The 23,343-nt window shown below is 39.0% G+C and overlaps 1 protein-coding gene across 4 annotated transcripts in view; it reads left to right on the top strand.

Annotated features, from left to right (window-relative positions):
* Window positions 1–23,343, top strand: part of Cep350 (centrosomal protein 350) — a 137,301-nt gene that overhangs the window by 67,829 nt on the left and 46,129 nt on the right. For 3 of the 4 annotated variants that reach the window (XM_028758394.1, XM_028758385.1, XM_028758408.1), the window contains 10 exons: window positions 2,166–2,276; window positions 2,655–2,795; window positions 3,184–3,320; window positions 4,572–4,697; window positions 7,278–7,447; window positions 11,241–11,437; window positions 12,110–12,294; window positions 12,875–12,962; window positions 16,198–16,344; window positions 19,304–19,461. In XM_028758394.1, coding sequence (XP_028614227.1) covers window positions 2,166–2,276; window positions 2,655–2,795; window positions 3,184–3,320; window positions 4,572–4,697; window positions 7,278–7,447; window positions 11,241–11,437; window positions 12,110–12,294; window positions 12,875–12,962; window positions 16,198–16,344; window positions 19,304–19,461 — 1,460 coding nt within the window. The remainder of the gene's footprint in view (window positions 1–2,165; window positions 2,277–2,654; window positions 2,796–3,183; window positions 3,321–4,571; window positions 4,698–7,277; window positions 7,448–11,240; window positions 11,438–12,109; window positions 12,295–12,874; window positions 12,963–16,197; window positions 16,345–19,303; window positions 19,462–23,343) is intronic. The other variant, XM_028758401.1, reaches the window with a different exon arrangement.

Here is a 23,343-nt window from a genome sequence, read left to right as displayed (position 1 = left end):
TGCTTGCAATCTTATCCTGGGCAGCTGAGTCAGGAGGATCAGGAATTCAAGGTCAAGTGGGACTCTCTAACCAGACCCTTCCTCAAAGACCAAACCAAGCAAACCAAAAAAATTGGCACCACCAAGAGAATTGAAAATAGACTGTGTGACAGGAGAACGCTAGCACAGTTGCTCTTTTTCACATTCTTGGGTTTTCATGCTTTATCCTCTGTTTTAATGACTTAAAATTAAGGATTGAATTAATGAAGATTAATGACAACAATCATCTGTTTTTCTTTCCTGATGGAAATAATTAGGTTTGTCTGGGTTGTTGTTGCTGGTTTTTTTTTTTTTTTAAATTTTTGGTGGTGGTGGTGATTTTTGGTATTGTGTTCTTTTATTTGGCATTTGCTATTGTTTTGTTATTTTTATTTATTTAAAATGCATTTGTTTATTGTATGTGTATTGTCTCAGGAGATCAGAGGACAAATCTTGGAAATCACTTCTTCTACCATGTTGTTCTTGGAGATTGAACTCAGGTTGTAGGGCCTGGCAGCAAGCTCCTTTACTTGTTGTATGAGCTTGCTGCCCCCACTTTATTTGATTTTTAATGCTTTATTTGAACTAAACAAACAAACCAGCTAACGGTTTCTGAGATTCAGATCTTTTATAAAACAAGGATAGTGTGTACTGTAACTCAGCACATCCAGGGGTTAACCAGTGTTCTCCTTTGTGGATGCTCTAGGGCACCATTTTTTATTTTATTTTACTTAGGTATTACATTCAATAAAAATTGCAGATTTTAGGTGTGCAGTTTTGATTAATGTATATTCCTCCACAACAACCATCTAATCAATAGAAGATTCCTCTCATCCCAGACATTGACCCATTCCCATTTTCTGTAATTCCCATAGGCGTATTCAGTCTGTTTTCTTATGCTATGGTTTATTTTTGTCTTTTCCAGAATTGTATATGGTTCATGTTTATTTCTAACTCTGTTGTATTTAGTTTATTTTATTCATCGTAAAACTAAGATTTATCTATGACATTGTAATTTTGCCTAGTAATAAACCAATGATTTGTAAGTAGGTCCTACAACATATTTTCATTTTTCTTGCATAAATACCCAGGATTATTGCTTGGGACACATATAAGCATCTAAAACTTTGCGGAAAAACTCTCATATTGTTTTTTAAAATGGTTTAACAGTGAATAGTTGGCCTCATTGCAGTGGAAAGACCATGTCGACCGTGGATTTGGAATAAGCTTTGAGTGTGGCAGTCCTTAACACAGTAGATGTCCGTCCCTTTCAATGTTTCATAGGCCATGTTTGAAAACAGCTAGAGACTTTGTACTGTCCCCACAGTAACTGGATGACACTACTGTTACTGAGTCAGAGTGGGCAGGAGTCCTGAACTCCCTTTACAATAGGAAACAGTTATGTACACTTACATGCGTGCCCATACATACACAGATTTTTTTCGTACTATTTCCGGGCTACATTATAATTTTGGAAATCCCAAGTCTGTTCATGGCACTATATAACTTCACGTATAGGCTAACCACCTATAGAGAACCTATACACACACACATACACCCTTGGAGTTAACACTGTATGGAATGATGTTGTCAGAAAGGTGTGTGTGTGTGTGTTTTCCGAAAGGTGGCCTTTAGGGAGGCAACATTTTAAGTGAAATTGCTCCTTCAGAAGCAAAGTCAAAATGATGAGGAACGAGGCGTTATTTTTAGTTTTACATATATAACTTTAGTAAAACCAAAGAGTTAGGTGGTATAGTTTTTGCTTTCTAACCAGCTTTTGGTATTCTTATAAAATTTCTGTATAGAGATAGTGATACATGGGAGATGGCCACTAAGTCCTGCTGGTAAATGGTAAACTGTCTGATGTCTTCAGAGTTTGTTGCCTTCCTTTGGGCTCTCATTGTTTGCCGTCCGTCATTTACATTAGAAACACTGTGAGTCTAGTATGGTGGTTCCTGTTTGCAATTCTAGCTCTACAGCAAACTGAGACAGATTGCCTGTTAGTTTGAGGCCAGCTTGCTCCATAAAAGTTCCTATTTGAAGCAAAAAGGAGAGAAGATAGGGAGCAAAGGGATGTGTTTACTATAGCAACTGTATCAAGACATTTTAATGCTGAAGAATTAATATTTCATCACTTTAATTGAAAGGCACAGCAGCAACGTCATGAAAGAGATTTGGCTTTATTGAAGTTAAAAGCTGAACAAGAGGCTCTGGAGTGTCAGAGACAGTTAGAAGAAACCCGAAACAAAACAGCTCAGGTAATTTGTTTTGTGGCAGATGTTGGTTTTTTAAACCTAAAACTTTATATTTAAAAAGTTCACTGTAGAACTCATTAAGCATATAAGAATAAAATAAAAAAGAAAGGTGGCAAATAATGTTTAGTACTTTTTATGTGGTAATTTCATGACATTTGAGTTATGTAGCAACCCTTTGAAATAAGTAGTCAAGACTCAGTCCCAGTTTAGAGAAGCAGCAACCAAGGTGCATAACAGTTAATCACCACAGACCCATCAACTCTGAAATCCAGGTTATAGTCAAGTGTATTTTTCATCAAGTAGTTGGTCCATGTAACAAATTTATAAGTTAAAGTTAAGTTACATGGAAGGAAGACTAAACCCTAACTGTTTTATTTATAGGTCCATGCAGAATCATTACAGCAGGTGGTTAAATCACAAAGAGAAGTGACTGAAGTCCTCCAGGAAGCTACGTGTAAAATAACAGCTCAGCAATCAGAGACTGCACGCCTCACCACAGATGCAGCTCGGCAGATCTGTGAGGTGAGAGCCCTTGCTTTTTCTTCTGAGTCATCCTGAATAACCAAGGTCTGGCTGGTAATGGTGTCTAGCACCTACAAGATGCATACTTTGACTTAGTGACTCTGAGCAAAGCTCCACTAAGATCACATTATTTATTTACTTGTTTTGGGGAGAGGTCAGGTGAGTTTGAGTGTTGAAGTTAGGGGACAGTTTGAAGGAGATGCTTCTCTCCTGCAACCGTGTGGGTCTCAGAGATCAAACTCAGGCCCTCAAACTTGGCAGCCTTTGTCTGAGCAGCCATCTTGCCAGTCCCAGTTCAGTGATCTTTCCAGGGCATTATGCTCCTTTTCAGCTCTCCTGTGACTACCTTTTAAAGTCTACTTTTGCTGTTTGGTGTGTTTACGTTTAGATGGCAGAACTAACTCGAACACACCTCGCAGATGCCATCACGACTTCTGGAGTTCCCCTAGCAACACTGTACAACCACCAGCGGCAGCATTTTCCAGACTACATGAAACAACTGAGGACCAAAGCTGAAACAGATAGGTGAGTATGCAGCCATTCAAAAATACGTAATGAAGTACCCTTTTGTCATATGCACCACTTAGGGTATAGAGAATACAGTTATGGGTGTACAGTCCAATGGGAAGAGGAACATTTGTCAAATACTCAGTTAAGTGGATGAAAACAATAAACTCAGATAAGCGTTATAAAAGAAATGTGTTTCAAAGGTATGTAATACTTGACTTTAAATAGCAGAAGGCCAGGTAATCAAGAAGGTGTTAAAGACTTGGAATGGGATATAGTAGATAATAGGTGATACAAAGGAGGTAAATAGTCAGATTAAAAACCTTGAAGGGAAAAGGAACACAACGTATTTAAGAGGAATTCAAAACAGAAAAGGCCAGTGTGACTGGAAGAAGAGAGCAGAGAGGAAAGTGGTGTGGGACAACCAGGGTGAGACCTTGCAGATGTTAGAATTTTAGACTTTACTCTAAAAACAATGAAAAGTCACTTAAAAATTTTCTAAGAGAGAGCCTCACTCTGTAGCCTTGGCTAGCCTGGAGCTTATTATGTAGACTGGTCTCAAACCTAGCCTCCCAAGTGCAGGGATTAAATAAAGGTGTAAGTTGCCATGCCCAGTCACTCTGTGTGTGTGTGTGTGTGTGTGTGTGTGTGTTTGTGTTTCTTTTGGAGAGACCTTTTTGCAGCGACTTCCACTGGAAGTCAGTCTGGCCTGGAGCTCACTGTGCAGTGCAGCTGGTGCTGTCAAGACTTTGTGCAGTCCTCTGGTCTCCTCCTCCCAAGTACAGAGATTACAAGCAGGAGCCATTACTTCAAGCTTTGTGTGTTGTTTTTGTTTTGTTTGTTTGTTTCTGTAGTTGTTTGGTGAATTTGTTTTTGGGTTTTGTATTTTGTTTTGTTTTTTGAGACAGGGACTCACTCTGTAGATCAGGCCCCAAACTCAGAGATCCATCTGCCTCTGCCTCCCAAGTTCTGGGCTTAAAGGTGTGCACCACCACACCCTGCTTGTTTTGTGTGTGTGTGTGTGTGTGTGTGTGTTCCTTAAATAATGCTTTAACTGTCTCTAATTCATAGATTTTTTTTAAATTTATTGAGAATAGGAGTGGCTAGTGAGGGTATTCTTTGTATTATATGTCCTTTTCTGTTTGAATTCTAAAATGCTTTCTACACTTATTTTGTAATTTTTATGCATTCAAGATTTTATGTTCTATTAAAGTCCTTATCTTACTGGAGACCCAATATTTCATCAGGTTTTGTTTTGTTTGTTTTTAGAATAAGTCATTCTGCTTCACTCTCCCAGAGTAAAGAAGGAACTCTGGACTCAAAGCGTCAGAAGTATTCCCCTTCCCGGGATAGTTATTCTGAGTCTTCAAGATACAGGAGTCACGATTATCGGAGGTGAGAAAGGCTTTCATCAGTGCAGTGTAGTGAACTCTGATAAACACTCCAAACATTGCTTTTTCTTTTTAAATTTTGTTTCTATAAATTGAATGATCTCTGGCCTTCAAAGTGCCAGTCTTTTTTTTTTTTTTTTTTTAAAGATTTATTTATTTATTACATATGAAGCTGTCTTCAGACACACCAGAAGAGGGCATCAGATCTCATTACAGATGGTTGTGAGCCACCATGTGGTTGCTGGGAATTGAACTCAGGACCTCTGGAAGTGCAGTCAGTGCTCTTAACCACTGAGCCATCTCTCCAGCCCAATGCCAGTCTTTTTAACTAGCTAATATACCAAATATTTGTCCATGTAGTAATAGAGCTACTATTTTTTGAGAGTAGCCTGAACATTGTATAGGTTGTTCCTTTTGCATGTAATGTTTAGAGCAGCCTTTCAAGTCAGATAGTGATGTTAGATTAGAGAAGGGAACTTAGACCCTGAGACATCAAGACTTCAACTCAGGGGCTAGAGAGACGGCTCAGCGGTTCAGAGTGCTTGCTGCACAGCCCTGAGGACTGGACTTAGATCCCAGCACTGCATCATGCTCTGTGCTCTTCTTGCCTGCATGTCTGTGTACTCACAAAACAACGTACATACACTTAGACACATGCTTGTACACACGCACACGCAGTGACACATTAAGGATTTGAGCCTTGATTTATCTAGTTCTAAAGCCTGGGCTTACTGCACTTTTCCACAGGGACATCCTTTCTCTCACCCCTCACCTTTGTCTCTTTCCCTCCCTCCCTCTTCTCTTTCCTTCTCCTTGAGATTGTGGTCTCACTGTATGCTGCTCAGAGGCTATAACTGGGCTTTCAAGCATGTGCCATCATGGATGGCTTTACTCACATCTGTTGATGTTATTGTGTATACTAATATTAGGAATAGTACTGAATAGTTTGTCATTCATACTGGCACAATATTAATGTCTGTGTTTCTCAGTTATGGTTCAGTCCTCTGAGGAGATTTTACAGTCTCCATTCCAGCATTTCTAGTGGTAGAATAGCCATATCATCAAGTATAATAAAGCCTTAATTAAAGAGCTAAGAACTTGGACAGTAATATGTGATAAGCACAACAGGTATTGATTACTTACGATGTCTCACACTATGTGTTTTCTTCTTAACCTTAGCTGAATGCTACCACCATTGATGCATCATGTAGGCCATTGGGTTACTACAGTGGACTGTTAATAGGTTACTTATTCAGCTGAGTAACAACCAGCGTGAATTTTTTTTTAAGTTTGCACCCAATGCAGCCATTCACATGTTTGAAAGTCTAACCAGGCTGCTTGGGTTTCTGATGACCGTTTTCACTTGCCATGTTTCCAGGGCTCATCTCCTGTTATAGTGTATATCACCACTGTATTAATACTGTCAAGTCATATTCTAGTGCATGTGTGTATTATATTTTATCTGGCAGCAAATAGCCAGTGCTGCTTGTTTCTGCTTCTGGGGTATAATGAATAATTCTGCTGTGAACATTAATATTAAAGCTTTTGTGTAGATGTATGTTTTCATATTTTATAAGTATATGTTTAAGAACTACTGAACCCTGTGATAAATGTTTTATTTTGTTTTGTTTTTGAAAGACTGAAACTTTGTCAAGCGTTGCCAGACTCTTTTCAGAAGTCTCAGTACTTTTGAATCAGAAGTGTAAAGTTTTCTCCCATCCTTATGAACACTAGTTACTGTCTTCTGATTGTAGGCATTCAGGTGGAACGGTATGCACTTACAGCTCACAGACTCACCATAGCTAAAGCAGGATTTTAAGGAAAGATAAAAATTAAAACCAAGTGAAATAAATACAGAACTTAGCTCTGAAGGTAGAAAGAAAAATAATTAAGAATAGAGTCGTGGGATATAAGAAAAGAGCTTTTATTTGATATTTTTCCCTTGTTTGTGTGTTTGTTTAATTTAAAGCAAATAAAGGTTTTTAAAGAAGGTACAGGGTCTGTATGTAGATGACCTGGTAGGGTTTGTGTAGCATGTACAAGCCTTTGAGCTCAGGCCCTAGCACCATATACAATCTACTGTGGAACTTGGTGCCTATAGTCCCAGCACTTGGGATGTAGTCAGGAGAACCAGGAGTTCATGTGGGCTGCGTGAGACCTTGTCTAAAAGAAAAAAGAAAAAAGAAAAGATCAGCACTACCTGATATTTTTAGAGGAAAAAAGCAATTTATAAATTTAAAATGAGAAGTTTAAATAGTTTATCAAGAACAGCTCCAGTAGCACAATTAGTGATACAATTAGTGAAAGAAAATGAAAATAGTAAGCAGAAGCCTCCCTTTAACCCGAAAATGTGACTGTGAAATGAAATAGGGACATGGTAACCTGTGAATCGTGGTTGTCTGTTGTATTTCCAAGGAAAACGACCTCTCCTGATCTTCCTGCGTATTTTATAGTATGTCTGTCTGCCTTCAGTGTATGACTTACTTGAGTATGAAGCACAGTCTTTTGGCTGAATTAGTTTACTTTGAAGTTATGATTTAATTTCTTTGCTGTATGTTTGTTTCCATAACATCCGTGTACACAGAAGTAGTAGTGGTAGCAGCCGACAAGACAGCCCTTCAGTTCCACCTAGCAAGGAAAATGAGAAGAAATTTCACGGTGAAAAGATGGAGGGTTCAATTGAGGAACAGCTTCAGACAGCTGCTGATGATTCTTTACGAAGTGACAGTATTCCATCTCTTCCGGATGAGAAAGGTAACTTTCCTTGTATGCATATGCAAAGCTGGAGGAAGAGCGATCCATGGAACAAAGTGGCAAATAAGTCCATTAAACGCACACATTGACTCATTTGCTTTTGTTGTGCAGCTGGAATTTGAACTCAGGATCTTACCCATGCTGGGCAGTTGCTTTATTGAGGAACTATACTCTCTGGGCTTGTGGTTTTATCTGGTAAATAGTAGTTAAAAGTGATAGACTTGCACATTTCCCTTTAGAGGTTACTACCAAAGTGTTGTTTCTCTTTACTGCTTACAGTAACTTGAAGGAATTATTAAGAAAAAAAGGAACCAAATACGAAAGGTTTAGAAAATTCTCAGCCAATCCCTACTTTTATTATTTTAAAGTTTTTATGTGTATGAGTGTTTTGCCTGCATGTATGTCTATGTACCACATGTGTGCTTGGTGCTGGCAGAGATCCGAAGTGGGCATTGGATCCTTTAAAACTGGAATAGATGGTTGTAAGCCATTATGTGGCTGAGACTCAAACTCGGGTTCTCTGGAAAGGAAGCAAGTGTTCTTAACCACTAATCCATGTCTCCAGCCCTGCCAGTCTGTATCTTAGAGGGGAGCTGCAGTAGAAAGGAGGAAGAAAGCAGGTGTAGAGATGTAGTTACCAGCAGAAGCAGTGCCAGTCTAAACTAAAGTAGGCAGGATAAAATGAAACAGAGGAGAATAGACTTCTAGAATTGTATGGGATGGGTCATTAGAATGTCTGAAGCTATATTCTTCAAAGGGGAGAAGAATGATTCCTGGACAATTAGCAGATCAGTAAGGCTGCCACTGTCAGTTCAGGCCAAGGTACCAAGGCTGTTCTACTCACCCCACTTCCATCAATTAGAATATTAGCATTGTCCAGACTATTTTTATATTTATTTATAACTGTTATAAAGTTGAATGGCTGAAACATTCTTACTTACATTAGTGTTTTACATCCCTGGATTTATATGAACAAGTCACACATAAATGGAACTAGAAAAACTACCAATACTTAAGTCCTATTTTTCCACTTGCAATCTCAGTCAGGTATATTTTGAGCCTGTGGGGGAAAAATTAATATCCAGAACTACCAATAACAGAAAGAAGAGAGAAGAAACATTTTTTGCGGTTTTCGAGAATGAGATGTTTCCTGGCATGGTAGGTGTTTAAGCGTGTTCTCCACATGCCGTTCATCTACATTCTAGTTAGCTGTCTTTTGGCATAATTGTTCCATGTTTTTTCGTGGATGACAAACAGGTTCATGTGGGTTTTCTTTGTTCTTGTTGTTGTTTGTTGTTGTTGTTGTTGTTTTTAAGAGACAGGGTTTCTCTGTGTAGCCCTTGGTATCCTAGAACTCTGTAGACCAGGCTGGCCACCTGCCTCTGCCTCCTGAGTGCTGGGATTAAAGGCATATGCCACCACCACCCAACCAGGTTCATGTTTTTAAAAAGGATGCCCATGTAATTCATTTGCCTCTCATGAGTGAGAACTTTCTTCTAAGATAAGATCTGTTTTGAAGTCAAAACAATGTTTCACTGGATGCTGGAAGAGAAGTTTGTGAATCTTAAGTTTAGTGAGCTTCTGATAGATCTCACTGCATAGAGTGGCATACTTTCTGTCCCACAACCATGAGGCTTTCTCTGCTTTTCCAGTTGAGGGCACCCTCTTCTGAGAGTATACTTTGTAACCACTTGGTTCTTAGGTGTTTTACCAACAGTCAGTTTGTGGGCAGTTTGCTTTGTGAAATCTGGGTAAATAAGAAATTGGATCGACTTAGAATGTGATAAAGAATTATGCTGGTCTAGAAAAGAGAGGATAGAAGATTACTTTTCTAAGGTTCATAACCTCACTAATCCAGAAAGTTTGCCAGGTTTCCAGTAGCAGGCATGAATTCTGGCCTGCCAAGGGGATCTTAAGCCTAGCTAGACAACTGTTGGTTCGCACCAACACATGAGTGCTGCTCACAGCTCCTTTATGCATATTTCACCATGCTGGTAATTGTCATGGTTCACGGGTGTTAGAGCCGGGTAGGGTGGTGTAATTCCTTCCTTCCATTGGAATCCTGCATAGTATTTTTCTGTAACTGTGAAACCTAGACCACAGGATTGAGGCTTTCAGGTTAGATCCAGCTTGAGTCATTAAAGTTGTGTATCCGAAGTGTATTCAGCAGTAGGATAAGTTAATTTATATTTCTTTACTAAAATACTAAACATTTATAAACTTTTTGTCTCTTGTCAATTCCTTTGTGAAGCTTCTGGTCATAAACTTTGTATATTAGGGCTTTCCTCGTTGATCTGTAATTGCTCTTTAAGTATGAAGTATATTAATCTTTTAACATATTTCTTTTTTATTATTTAACTTTTTAGATTCTTTGTGACTTTCACATCATGCACCCCAATCCCACTCATGTCCCCGTCCCTTCGTACCCACCCTCCACCCTTGTCACTCCCCACAAAAGGAAAAAAAAAACTTGCCGTGGAAGCTGTAGTTTGTTACAGTGTGTCACACAGTACACCCTTTTGTCCACACTTCTTTACTTGCAAAAGTTCATTGCAGTGAGTCATTGGTCTGGTTTGAGGCCTCTGGCTTCTGCTACACTATCAATACTGAAATTTCATTGGAACTCCTCTCAGATATCCTGTTATTGCCCTGTGTCATGGAGATCCTACAGCTTTGGATCTGTAGGACCAGCCTCTTCATGTGCTCCAGTAGTTCATAGATGGGGTAGATGTTGGAGTGGCCAATTCAAACCCTGGATCTGGGCCTGGGAGGTCACTGAGCTGGTTAGCCTGCCAGCATTCCTTCACCCATACCACCGGGTAGGCTCTCCAGCACTTCTGCAGCCAGTTCACCCAGTGCTGCAGTTGGCAAGGGGCAGAGCCAGTTCTACTCTCATGCCCTCAGGCCAGCTCACCCAAACCCACCATCAAGGCCAGCTCTATTGTGCTGGCCAGACAAGGTGCAGGGTCTGCTCTCCTAAGTGCTGTAGCAGGCAAGGGGCTAGGCCAGCTCTCCTGTTCTCACCCTGAAACCAAAGCAGCTCTACTGTATTGCCCAGACGAGGTGCAGGGCCTGCAGCTGGTGAGGAACAAGGCCTGCTCTCCCACTCTCATGGCCTCTGGGCCAGCGCTCCTGCATAAGTGGTGAGGAGCAAGAAAAAGGAAGAGGGCATCTCTGTCTTGCCCTTGCCACCATAAGACAGACTGGTTTCAAGTTTCAGGGTCAACTCACGTGCACTCCTCATCCCCAGGGTCAGCTTTGTTGTGCTGTCCAGATGAAATACAGGGCATCTTGAGTGCTGCAGCAGGAGAGGGGCAGGCCAGCTCTCCTGAGTTTTATAGCCTGTGAGAGGCAGGATTAGCATGTTTCTTATTCTAGCATTTCTAGGTATTTTTAGAGGGGTTTTTTTCTTATTTGTAAGATATTTAACTTTTCCTCTTAAATGTTAGGTACAGTTCTGAGAATTTATATAGAATTGCCTCAGTAAGAGGCAAAGGGATTCTATTTAAAGGCCTACTGAGAAGAATTATACTGATTAGGTATGGGGCTGGGGATGTAGCTCAGTTGGAATCATGCTTGCCTAGCATACACTAAGACCTGGGTTTGATGTGTAGCACCATATAGCATAAACTAGATGTGGTGGCACACAGGGTGGCACACCTGTGAGCCCAGCACTTGGGAGGGAGAAGCTGGAGGTTCAGGAGTTACAGGGTAGCCTGGGCTATGTGGGACCCTGTGTTACACCCTTCCTTCCCCTGTAAAAGAATTATGATTATTCTTTCCATTCTATTAGACTCAACTTCTATTGCAACAGAGTACTCCCTGAAATTTGATGAGTCTATGACAGAAGATGAAATAGAAGAAAAGTCATTTCGATCCTTACTACCTTCTGAGAGTCATCGTAGATTTAACATGGAAAAGAAAAGAGGCCATCATGATGACTCTGATGAGGATGCTTCCCCAGACAAGACTGCACTGTCTTCTACCAAGGTATGTTTTTACTAAGGAGGGAAATGGTCGCAGTCATAGTTTTTAGAGGTATGAGAATACACTAATATAAATACCAGTAATATAGTTAGCAACTATAAGAAATATTTTCCAAGATCAGATTTATATTATACATGTAAGATCTGGCTTGGTTGTTCAAATAAAATAGAATATAAATTTATTAGTTATAATAAGACCTTTAAATATCTCAGCAAGTATTACTTACAGCTTTTTCATTTCGTCCAATTAAAATATGCATTCTTCTTTCCAAATTGTATGTTTAATGTAAAACAGGGACAAAATTTTATCTTGCTTTATTCCCTGGTACAGTGCATGACTTGTGCAATAATTGTTCATTAAAAAATGTTCAGTTTTTTTTTTAGATGTATTTCCACTTCCTCTCCTCTCTTTTTGAGCAATATTTTTTAATATGGTAGATAGTTTATAAAATGCTTATTTGCTTTATTTCTTTTTTATTCATTTCTTTTTAAAATGAAGTCTCACTATGTTTCTCAGGTTGGTCTCAAACATGTGTTCATGCAATCCTCACATCTTAGGCTCTGGAACTATAGGCATGCAGCCCCACCCTAACTTTTATAATTTACTTTGTACAAATATGTAACTTTTTAAATGAAGTTAAATACCAAAAAGTTTGAAATAAATTGTGCACTTTAGGAGCTGAGCATGCCGTTCTCAGGAGGACAGGATAGCTTTTCTAAGTTCACTATGGAGATGGTGCGACAGTATATGAAGGAAGAGGAAGTGCGTGCAGCTCACCAGTCCTCACTTCTGCGGCTTCGAGAAAAGGCCTTAAAGGAGAAGACAAAGGCCGAGTTAGCCTGGCTAGAGCATCAAAAAAAGCAAGTTCTTTCAATAAGTATCATTTTCAGTATTCAGGGTTTTTTTTTTTTTTGAAATAAAAATGCTTTGTGTCTTAAGATTTTTTTTTTTGATATTGGGAACTCAAACCTGGGTTTGGTGACTGCTAAACACTGTGCCACGTGTGAGCCACGTTCTCAGCCTATCTCAGCTGATGTGATCTCATCAGCATAGTTCTCAAGCTAAAAATAGTGGTGATAATCTTTGTTTTGTGCTATTTTCAAGATAATTTTTCTATTAGTAAATGTTTTCATTTCTTAGATCACTTTAAACAACTCATTATTGGTTGTCATTTTATACTTAATGTTTCTCGAGTGTTGTATGTTGCTCAAAGTATTGTTGTCCTTAGAGGATGGAGTCCAGGGCCAACACACACACACACACACACACACACACACACACACACACACACATGCAGTAAAACACTTGTTGAAACTGGTACTTGTAACCATTGCTTTCCACATAGAAAGACATTAAATTAGTTTATAGGCTTTAGGATAGTTAAGAATTTTTGAGATAATAAATTTAACATCTTTATCAATGAAAGACTATGCTTTGCAGGCATCTACGAGACAAAGGAGAGGATGATAAGATGCCCCCACTCCGGAAGAAACAGCGTGGTTTGCTTTTAAGACTTCAGCAAGAAAAGGTGTGTTGAAAACAGCACCTGTGTGACACAGTTTGTCACAAGGGAAGCTTGTGATACGGTATTTTTACCTAATCTCATTTTGCTATTATCACTGTTTGTGAGATTTAGCTGATACTACTGCTTATTTCTGTAGTACAATAATTATAGGCATTTCTTGCTAGTCTCACCTATTTCTCTTATTTTAAAACTGTCATATTGCTTACTAGACAGTCAAATGTACCTTCATGTACCACAGAGAATAAAAATCCTACAAAATACAAATGAAAAAGCTATGTGTAGAAAAGTGGATGTGGGTTAATACTTAACATTGTTTCCTTGAGTAGTATTTTATGACATTGATTACATATTGGCTAGTTTTATGGCCTAGTGGACTTAGAAGGACCTTAGCTGTGGGTTCTGGAGAGGCAGCATAGAACATGATGATTAGGAGCTCAGGCTCTGGGGTCTGATTGCCTGGACTGAGGTGATAGGAGTGATGTAATAGATTATTGAATAGTGTTAAAAAATAAGTTTACCCAGGAATGTCATCACTGATTATATTACTTATTATAGGAAATGTGTTAACTTTCTGTTGCCATAATGAATATCTAAGGTGAAGAAAGGGGTTTATTTTGGTTATATTTGAGAGGTTTCAGTACATGGTTGATTGATCCAGTTGCTGTTAGACCTGTAAGTTAGTTAGTGTTATGCCAGGATCACAAAATCTTGAGGGATGGGAAGCTCTTGGTAGCTAGGAAGTAAAGAAAGAGAAAAGAACAGACTAGTCATGACCCCAGTCTAAGTTCCACGTAAGAGTCTACCACTGCCCAATCACTCCACAAGCCGGAGACTGGCCTTCTAATACATGGATCTTTAGGCGACACCTACCCAAGGACAACAGAAGATTCACATCCCCTCCTCTCTTTGGATTCCCTGGAAAAGTCTTTGAGTTAGTTGTTATATGTTATATGCTTCAGAAATTCAAGCACAAACCAGTGCCCTAGCACAAATTGGGGCTATCAGATTGAACTGATAAGTCATATTCTTTACTTCCATGCATGTACAGTTAAAAAAGTAAATTTTGATTAACAAAGCCCTAATGAAGTGGTAAAAATGATAATCTTATGATTGTGACCCTTACATTCATGTATCTAATACTGTGTTTAACAAAAATGTAAAGCTCCCACTTAGCGCCCTGCTTTGGCTAGCAGACTACAGTGATTAATGAATGGAAAAGTTTTCGTGCAGTTATTTGAATTGGAAATTGAACTAGCCAAGTGTTTTTGTCTTTTTAAATTTGTGTGTTCCATTAAATTCTTAAAATTAACATACCAAGTCTTAGGGTTTTGCTGCTATGAAGAGTCACCATGTCCACAGCAGCTCCTATAAAGGCAAACATTTAATTGGGGCTGGCTTACAGTTTCAGAGGTTCAGTCCATTCTCATCATGGCAGGAGCATATCAGTATCGAGGCAGGCAAACATGGTGCTGAAGGAGGAGCATAGAGTTCTGCATCTTGATCTGAAGGCAGCCAGGAAGGACTTCTCCCTGCAGTGATGGGAGCCTAAGCACTACAAGCCCTTAAAGCCGACTCCTACAGTGACACACTTCCTCCAACAATACCACACCTATTCTAACAAGGACACACCTCCTAATAGTGTCACTCCCTGTCGGCCAACCATTCAGACACATGAGTCTATGGGGGCCAAACCTATTCAAACCATTATAGACTCACAATTTGATAATTATTGAGTCTGTCTTATTTTATTTAACATAATAATTTCAGTTCCACCCAGTTTCCTTCAAATGTCTTAATTTCATTATTCTTTACAGTTGATAAATGTACATGGTGTAAATGTATCATGTTTTTTATTCATTAATTTGTGGGTAGACCTCTGGGCTGGTTTCATATTGTGGCTGTTGTGACTAGTGCAACAGTAAACATAGCTGTGCAGAGATCTCTGCTTTCCAGTGTTTTATAATCCTATTTAGATGCTGAATTGTATTTCTATCTGGATATATATATTATATATATATACACAATTTATATATATAAATTGTATTTATATCTGGTATAACTGGGTCATCTAGTATTTCTATTTTTAGGTTTTCAAAGAGACTCCATACTAATTTCCATAGTGGTCACACCAGTTCATATTCCTACCCATAGTGTATAATGGTTTCTCCTGTGTCCTCATCAGCTTTCTTGTCCTATTTTCTTGATGATAGTCGTCGGGATTGAGGATGGAATTGAAATGTTCTTTCAGTTTGCATTTCCTTATTGTAGACTGGTGATACAGCCCCACTCCAGAATACCACTTTTATTTGAAAGAATTAGTGACAGGCAAACTATGCTTATTCATATCTTCAGCAGTTAAGAGCACTTGCTACTCCTAAAGAGGACTTGGGTCATTTGAATAGTGAAAATGTATTTTATGCCAATTAGAATGAATCCAGAGTGCTAAACATTAAACTGTTAACTTTTCAGATAGCTAATAATTAAAAAAAACTCAACTCTCAGACAAGAATAATGAAGATAACTGGTTTTTAGTGTCTTTATTATACTTATTAGTAAATTGAGTGGGTAGAGAAATGGCTCAGAGGTTAAGAGCACTGGCTGCTTTTCCAGAGGTCCTGAGTTCAATTCCCAGGAACCTCAAGTTGGCTATAATGAGATTTGGTGCCCTATCTCGGTGTGCAGACATACATGCAGGCAGAATGTTGTATACATAATAAATAAATAAATCTAAAAACAAAACAAAACCCAAAACCATAACCCTGTATTAAGGGACATAGACTGATACCATTGAGTTGCTTTTCCTACTGTTAGGAACTTCTTAACAGTTCACAACATAAAACAGTTACAGAGTTAAAACATTCTTTGGATAGTGAGAAATGTTAGGATTTAAGAATTTAACAGTATAAGAGTGGTTACACTAACTGGCTTGCTGATGTGTAGCTACTAAGCAGGTAAACGTAAAGATACAGTAACATGGGAAAATGTGAAAGGTATGCAAGGTTAAAAAGGACTATGATGAATTTGACGAGAGTTAGTAAAGCTAAGAAATCACCCTAAACTGTTGTAGAATGATGGGGTTATTTATAACGTTTTCCCTCCTTCACTAATTTGAAATGTTTTGGTATTGTTATTTGAAGTACATTGTATCTGTGATCTATTGATGTCATTCTTTTCTGTATGCTACTTTGAACTTATCCTTTCAAATCTCAACCCCTTTTCCTAACTCTTTAAATGTTAGGCAGAAATAAAACGTCTTCAAGAAGCCAATAAGGCAGCTCGGAAAGAAAGGCAGCTGATTCTTAAGCAGCAGGAGGAGATAGAACGGATCCGTCAGACCACCATAAAACTTCAGGAGAAGTTGAAGTCTGCCGGGGAGAATAAATTGGTAATTTAAATTAAATTTTTATTAATTTTTTTTGCCTTGTTGTTTGTTAATCTTGGCTCACTTTGTATTCTGAAATGATAGGTATGTTTGTTCAGTGTGATATAATAATTACTTGGATAAAGTCCTGTGTGCCTGCTTTTGTGTGTAGTGGAAAATCACCTTCTCGTGGAATGTGGTTATTTTGGAAGGAACACACGGTTGTTCTTTTTTTTAGCTTTAAATTCTTTCTCATATGGACTAAAGCGGGGCAAAATTCTTGGATTTGCTGATCTGTCATTACTCCTCAAAGTTGAAAGGAGAGACTCTGTTCTCATTATATGGTATTCCTCTCAGCTATCCAGATTTAATTTTATAATGACATGAAATTCAAAGGAGATATTTGGGCAAGAGCAAAGTTTGCATCTATTTTAAGGTACTGTGAAGTGTCAGTACTGTGTTGGAATATTCAGGATTTTGTAATAATGTAAAATTTTAAATTCCTAATTTTTCCTATTTTGATTTTTGAAACATTCTCAAATTAACAGAAAAAATTAAGCACATGATAAATTTATTTTTCTGAGTTGTTTGATAATAAGTAGCCAACAAATTAACACTGATATATTATTACTACTTAACTTCAAGTCTTTTTTAGTTTCTCCACTTGTCAAAATGGTGCTCTTTACAGCAAATCAGCTCAAAATTGCTAGTGGCAGTTTTTGTATCTTTTTGCTTTTCCTCCTTCACTCTAGAATAGGTTCTTGACCTTGATATAGGAGACTATATGCCAGTCATTTTGTAGAACATTACCTAACGGCTTTGTCTGGTGTTCCTTCGACATTAGATTCAGATTGTGTGTCTGTGGTAGGAGTATCATGTAAGTGATGTTGTATTTATTGCCATCAACAGGTAGACCTTGATTTTGATTGATCCTATTATTGATCATTGTGCCTCAAATCACTTGATTAGTATGTACTAGACTTTATTGTGTTAACAAACTACTTTTCTGTTGCTGTGACAAAACACTTATAAAACTTATAAAAACTTATAAAACTTACAAAAGAAAGCATTTAAATGGGTTGTCAGTTTCAGAAGGTTAGGAGTCCATCATGGCAGCAAGTAGCAGGCATGTTGGCTGGAGCAGCTGAGAGTTCATTTTGATCCTCAAGTAGGAGGCAAAGAGCACACCGGGAATGGCACAACTCTTGAAAACTCAAAAACCTGCACCCGATGGCACACCTCCTCCAGCAAGGCCACACCTCCTAATCCTTCCCAATCAGTTTTACCACCTGGAAACTAAGTATTCAAAGGCCATTCAGGCCATGACACCTGTTTATTTTCTTTTTCCCTATATCTTCTTTCTCCGTTGGACTGTGGCATATTTGCTAGGAAATTCTCTGTGGAAAGGCTGCCCTCACTGTTCACCGTGTTTGTGCTCCTGACTTGGTGCTGGTTACTCACTTCCACATGAACTAATATGCTGCCCCGTTTACTTAGATCCTCTGCACAGGCCGTGCTCCACAATTAGGTGTGCTTTTTCTCCTACTCAGCTTCTGAGCCCCCACGCTTGGCCCTAGACACAGGTGGAAACGTGCTCCTCTGTCTAATGACTTTAGGTCTCATTTGTTCAGGAGCAAGAAGGGAGAAAGAAGGGACCTGCTTTGTTTGTAGTTTCATGAAATTTAAGCAGACCAGATGATCTGTACCTATCTTCTTGAAAAAGTAATGAGTATACCTTACTATTTGTGAGAAAGGTGTATTAAGCTATTTAAATTTCACTGTGTTGTCTGTGGATTTTTGTTTGTTTTGTTGTTTGTTTTTAGTATTCTTTTTTTTAAAGATAGGATCTTGCTATGTAGCCCTGGCTGGCGTGCAGTTTCCTCTATAGCCTAGGTTAGCCACGAAAGGCTGGCAGTCCTGCCTCAGCCATCTCAGTGTTGAGATTGTAGGCACCATCATACCTGGCTTCAAGTTTTGCTTCTTAGAAGCAGTGTGCTGCTTAAGCCAATAATTCCTCCATGTTTTTCCCATAATTTTGTAAAATCTGTGAACATACTGTTTTCCATAAAAAATTTTAAAAATGTATTTTCCTGGTATGTTTACAGTTTATATCTTTTGATAATTTTTTGTGTGTATACACATTTTTTATACCAGTAGTGTCTGTTTTATTTTTATTTTATTTATTTATTTATTTATTTATTTATTTATTTATTTATTTATTTTGGTTTTTCGAGACAGGGTTTCTCTGTGTAGCCCTGGCTGTCCTGGAACTCACTCTGTAGACCAGGCTGGCCTCGAACTCAGAAATCCGCCTGCCTCTGCCTCTGCCTCCCAAGTGCTGGGATTAAAGGCGTGCGCCACCACTACCCCGTTTATTTTTATTTTAAAACAGTGTTTGGGATTAAGCCTCGGGCCTCCTTCACACTTGCTAAGGAAGCATTCACCCACTATGCCACACCCCAGCCCTGTGTATTCCTTTTAAGTGTTTCAACCTTTAAAAATCAAAGAGGACATTTGGGTGCTTGATTATACTGGCAGAAAATTTCCAAGTTCTTTGGATTTCCTTAGTTAAGAAAAGAACTTATTATATATAACATTTTTAAGGTCTCTTTCTTTCTCGTTTTCTTCCTTTCTGAAGTAAAACATGCATAACATAAAAATTTGGTCATTTTTTGAGGCAGAGTCTCACTGTGTATACCAGGCTAGCCTTGAATTCACTATTGGTAACTCCAGCTGGTGTCTAATTTCTGATCCTTCTGAACCTGCCCCCTAAATGCTGGGATTATAGGCATGTACCACCACAGTCTGGCAATTTTACTATCCAAACTGCTTTTAATTATGTGCTGGATTTCTGTTTTGTAAGTAATTAATCTCTTGACTTCAGTTATTATTACAAATGTTTTAAGTTTAAACTTAAGTGGACTGTGTTTAAGATCTCCTTGAGATCTTTAAGCCAGTGGCGTCTGCTCTGTGTTGTTTGCAGGGCTCTCATGATGATGACAATGCAGAGGAGAACAAGGCAGCTAGTCCTGATCCACCTGGCTTGGAGACCCGCAGTCCTTCCCCAGTGTCTATCTCCAGCAGTGAGACCAGCAGCATCATGCAGAAACTAAAGAACATGAGAAGCCGCATGGATGAAAAGTAATTATTATTTTTTGTTTCCTATTTAATCACATTGATATACTTCATCAGATTAGATTGAGAGAAAAAAATTTTTAGTAGAATTACTAGATTACCTAACAGCCATTAACTATGCATCTTACTTATAGAACAGTTTTTCTCATTTTAATACAATTGGGTTTTTTAATTTGGAAAAAAACAAAAACAAAGTAGTATAAATATATTCACTATAATATTAAAAGAAAGGAAGAAAGGGTACATGATCTGTCCTGATGTCTCATCATTGGCTCAGTGACATTTTTGACTTGGTCAAATAAGTACAATTTTAGCTTTGTGAGAGGGTATGAGTTCTTCAGCTGAAACCAGAGAGGCTGAGATGCTCTTGGGTTATGGACTGGCTTGTGTTTGTTTGTTTGTTTGTTTGTTTGTTTGATTGGCCTGAAACTTCTGGGAATTCTCCTATCTCAGACTCCAGAGTGCTAGGGCCACACATGTGAGCATGGTGTTTTGTTATTTTTATATTCTTCTAAAATGTGTGTGCGTGTGCATGTGTTTGTGGGGCGGGGGGGGCACGTGCTTGCAGGCCCTCTTAATTTTTTGAAATAGGGTCTCTCACTGGACTGTGAGCTCCCTGTTTCAACTAGATGGGATGGCCAGCAGGTTCCCAGGACTCACCTGTCTGTACCCCCAACACTGGGTTGCAGGTACACCACCATTGCTGACTTTGATGTCAGTGCTGAGAATACAAACCCAGGTTCTCAGCTCCTGCAGCAGACACTTCACTGTGCCATCTCCCCTGCACCTGAAAAAAATTTTAAGCGTTGTTTAGGGTTTTACTGCTGTGAAGAGACACCATGACCACAACAACTCTTATAAAGGCAAACATTTAATTGGGACTGGCTTACAATTTCAGAGACTTAATCCATTATTATCATGATGGGAAACATGGCAGCATCCAGGCAGACATGGTGCTAGAGGCCAAAGGAGCTGAGAGTTCTGTATCTTGATCCAAAGGTAGCAGAAGGGGACTGTATGTCACACTAGATGTGGCTTGAACATAGGAGACCTGAAAGCTTGCCTCCACAGTGACACACTTCCTCCAGCAAGGCCACACTTCCTAATAGTGCCACTCCCTATGGGCCAAGCATTTAAACACATGAGTCTATGGGGGCCATACCTATACAAACCACCACACTGGCTTTTTACTCAAAAATCCTCAAGTAAATAAATATAAGTTCTTTCATGAAGTAATGTTAGAACTTAGCAAAACATTTTAATGAATATTTAAGCATGGTTTAAGAAAATACAAGAAACAAGACAAAGGAAGATGGACTTTCTGGCTTAAGTTATATGTACCCAGGGCAAGGGTGGGGAGCCTCTTAAAAGACTCATTCACATGCATATAAATTTTGGAGACCCAAAATAAATATATACATGATTTGTTGGCTTTAACATTAAAAGGTTCAAAGATTAGGTAGGAATATTTATACTTATTTTAGTTTTGTTTTGGAGAGAGGATCTCACTATGTAGCTCTGGCTGTCCTTGAAATTGCTCTGTAGACCAGGCTGGCCTCAGACTCTCAGAGACCTGCCTCTGCCTCCCGAGTGCTAGCACTAAAGGTATATGCCACCGTGCCCAGCTCAAAGCACTTGACTTTTATTTCAAGGATTTTTGTTTAGTAAATGAAATGAAGTGGTTATTTATGGGGAGCATTAAGGTGTTCATGTGCTGCTCAATAAAAACACAGGTTAATCAGGAATTTTTCATGTAAATAAGTCACAAAGAGGTCAAAATGTGTTTTTACTATAAACATGATTCATAACTTTGTTGGTGAGATTTTTGTTTTCAATTTTCACCAGGAATAAAGGACTTTTTCTCCTTCCTTTGTCCCCTTAGTTTTCCATGCGTAAGACAAAATTTTAAAATTAAAGAGAGTGAATGACAAGGTAAATGGCTCTTTAGGTAAGAGTGTTGTTATGTAAGCATGAGTTCCTGAGTTCAAATCCCTAGAGCCCACGTAAAAGTGCCACTCACATACATGTAGCCCTAGTGCTGTGAGAAGTGGAGACAGGAGAATTGCTGGGGCTCACTGGCTAATAGCCTTATTCCAGAGTCAATGAGAGACTGTTTCAGGGAAGTAAGGCAGAGAGTAACAGAGCCAGACATGGACATCCTCTTCTGGCCTCTGCACTTACACAGATAAAGGTAGTATAAACTGAATGTTCGAATGTTACATATATGTGAATATCTCATGGGATAAACTAAAGGTTTCTTCAAATAAGAGTTTCTTGAATTGGGTATGGTTTTGCCTGCCTGTTATCTCAGCACTTAGGAGATGCTGCCAAAGGATCACAGCTCCATAACCAGCCAGGACTACAGAAGACACTGTTTCACATCTAGACAGACTCAGTGTGTAACTCAGTGGTAGAATGTTGTACAGGCAAGGCCCTATGTTTGATCTGTTACACTAAGGAGAATTTTTAAAATAGTTTTTTATGCTTTCTCCCTAAATTGGTTACTTTTTTCGTGGTAGTGACAAAATACCTGATAGAAACAACTGAAGGGAAGAGAAGTTTGTTTGGGTTCATGGTTTCAGCAACTTTAGTTCATTATCACAGGCAAGGCAGGTAACCTTGTCTGTGGTGGCAGGAGTACAAGGCAGCTGTTTACACAGTGGCAGAGAGGAAGCAGAGGTGCACCAGAGGCAGGTATAATCTTCAGAGGTTCTACCCATCTTCTTGCAGGTGAGCCCTGCTTGCTAAAGTCTCTATAGCCTTCAAAGAGTCCTGCAAGCTCCAGGGCAGACACTGAAAACAAGTGTGTGGACATTTCATATTCAAACCACAGCAGTTCCTTTCCTACATTGTTCCAGGAATAATGGGTCATAGGTTTTTATTATCATCCTAGTTTTCATTCAGTTGCTATGATAAATTCCATGGCCCAAAGCAACTTTTACAGAGAAGTGTTTATTTCACCTTACAGCTTATAGTCAGTCATAAAGGAAAGCCAGCACAGGGCCTTCAGGCGGGAACTGATGAAGCAGAGACCATGGCTTCCTCGTGGTGGCTTTCTCACCTTGCTTTTTTTATAGAGCCCAGGAACACCTGCCTGGTGGTGTCATTGCCCACTGTGGGTTGGGCCCTCCCATCTCAGTCATCCATCAAGAAAGGCCTGCCAGTCTGATGGAGGCACCTTCTTAGTTGAGGTTCTCATTACTCAGGCTATAGTTGTGTCATTGACAGAAAACCAACCAGCATCACTCTTTTCTGTTTTATATCTTCCTCCAAATGCCTGGGGATGCTGCAGGCCTCTTTAAGGCCTCTTTAGTCAGTTACTACAAACTGACATGACTACAGTATGTCTAAGCACTGCTATTTATGGTGCAGATAGCAAAGACAGCCATATTGTATAGATATCATCTAAGAGTAGTCATCCTTCCCAATAAAATTAACATTTGGGAGAAGTTTTTAAAAAAGATTTTTATTTCATGTGTGTGAATGTTTTGCCTGCATGTGTGTATGTACACCATATACTTGACTGTTGCCCTTTGAGGCCAGAAGATGGCATCAGATAGCCTAAAATTGGAATTATAGGTAGTTTCAAGGTGCTTTGTGGGTTTAGAGAACCAAACGTGGTCCTCTGCCAGGGCAGCAAGTGCTCGTAACCACTGAGGCATCTCTCCAGTTCCTTGGGGGAAAACTTATTATTAATTGTATATTACTGTTTACTGTCAACTTTCTGAATTGGTTTTTATGACACTTTCTGAAGTGATGATACTATGATACTACTTCAGGCCTTTAATGTTTCTGATAATAATGCCCTTGGTAAAACTTATACTTCCAATAGATGACTTTTCTTGACCTTTTAAAAAACTACCTCATTATATAACCCATGCTAGCTTT

This window comes from Grammomys surdaster, unplaced genomic scaffold, assembly GCF_004785775.1.
Source record: "Grammomys surdaster isolate TR1022 unplaced genomic scaffold, NIH_TR_1.0 130, whole genome shotgun sequence".
In the NCBI taxonomy this organism is placed as follows: domain Eukaryota; kingdom Metazoa; phylum Chordata; class Mammalia; order Rodentia; family Muridae; genus Grammomys; species Grammomys surdaster.
This window is presented reverse-complemented; position numbering and strand designations above follow the sequence as displayed.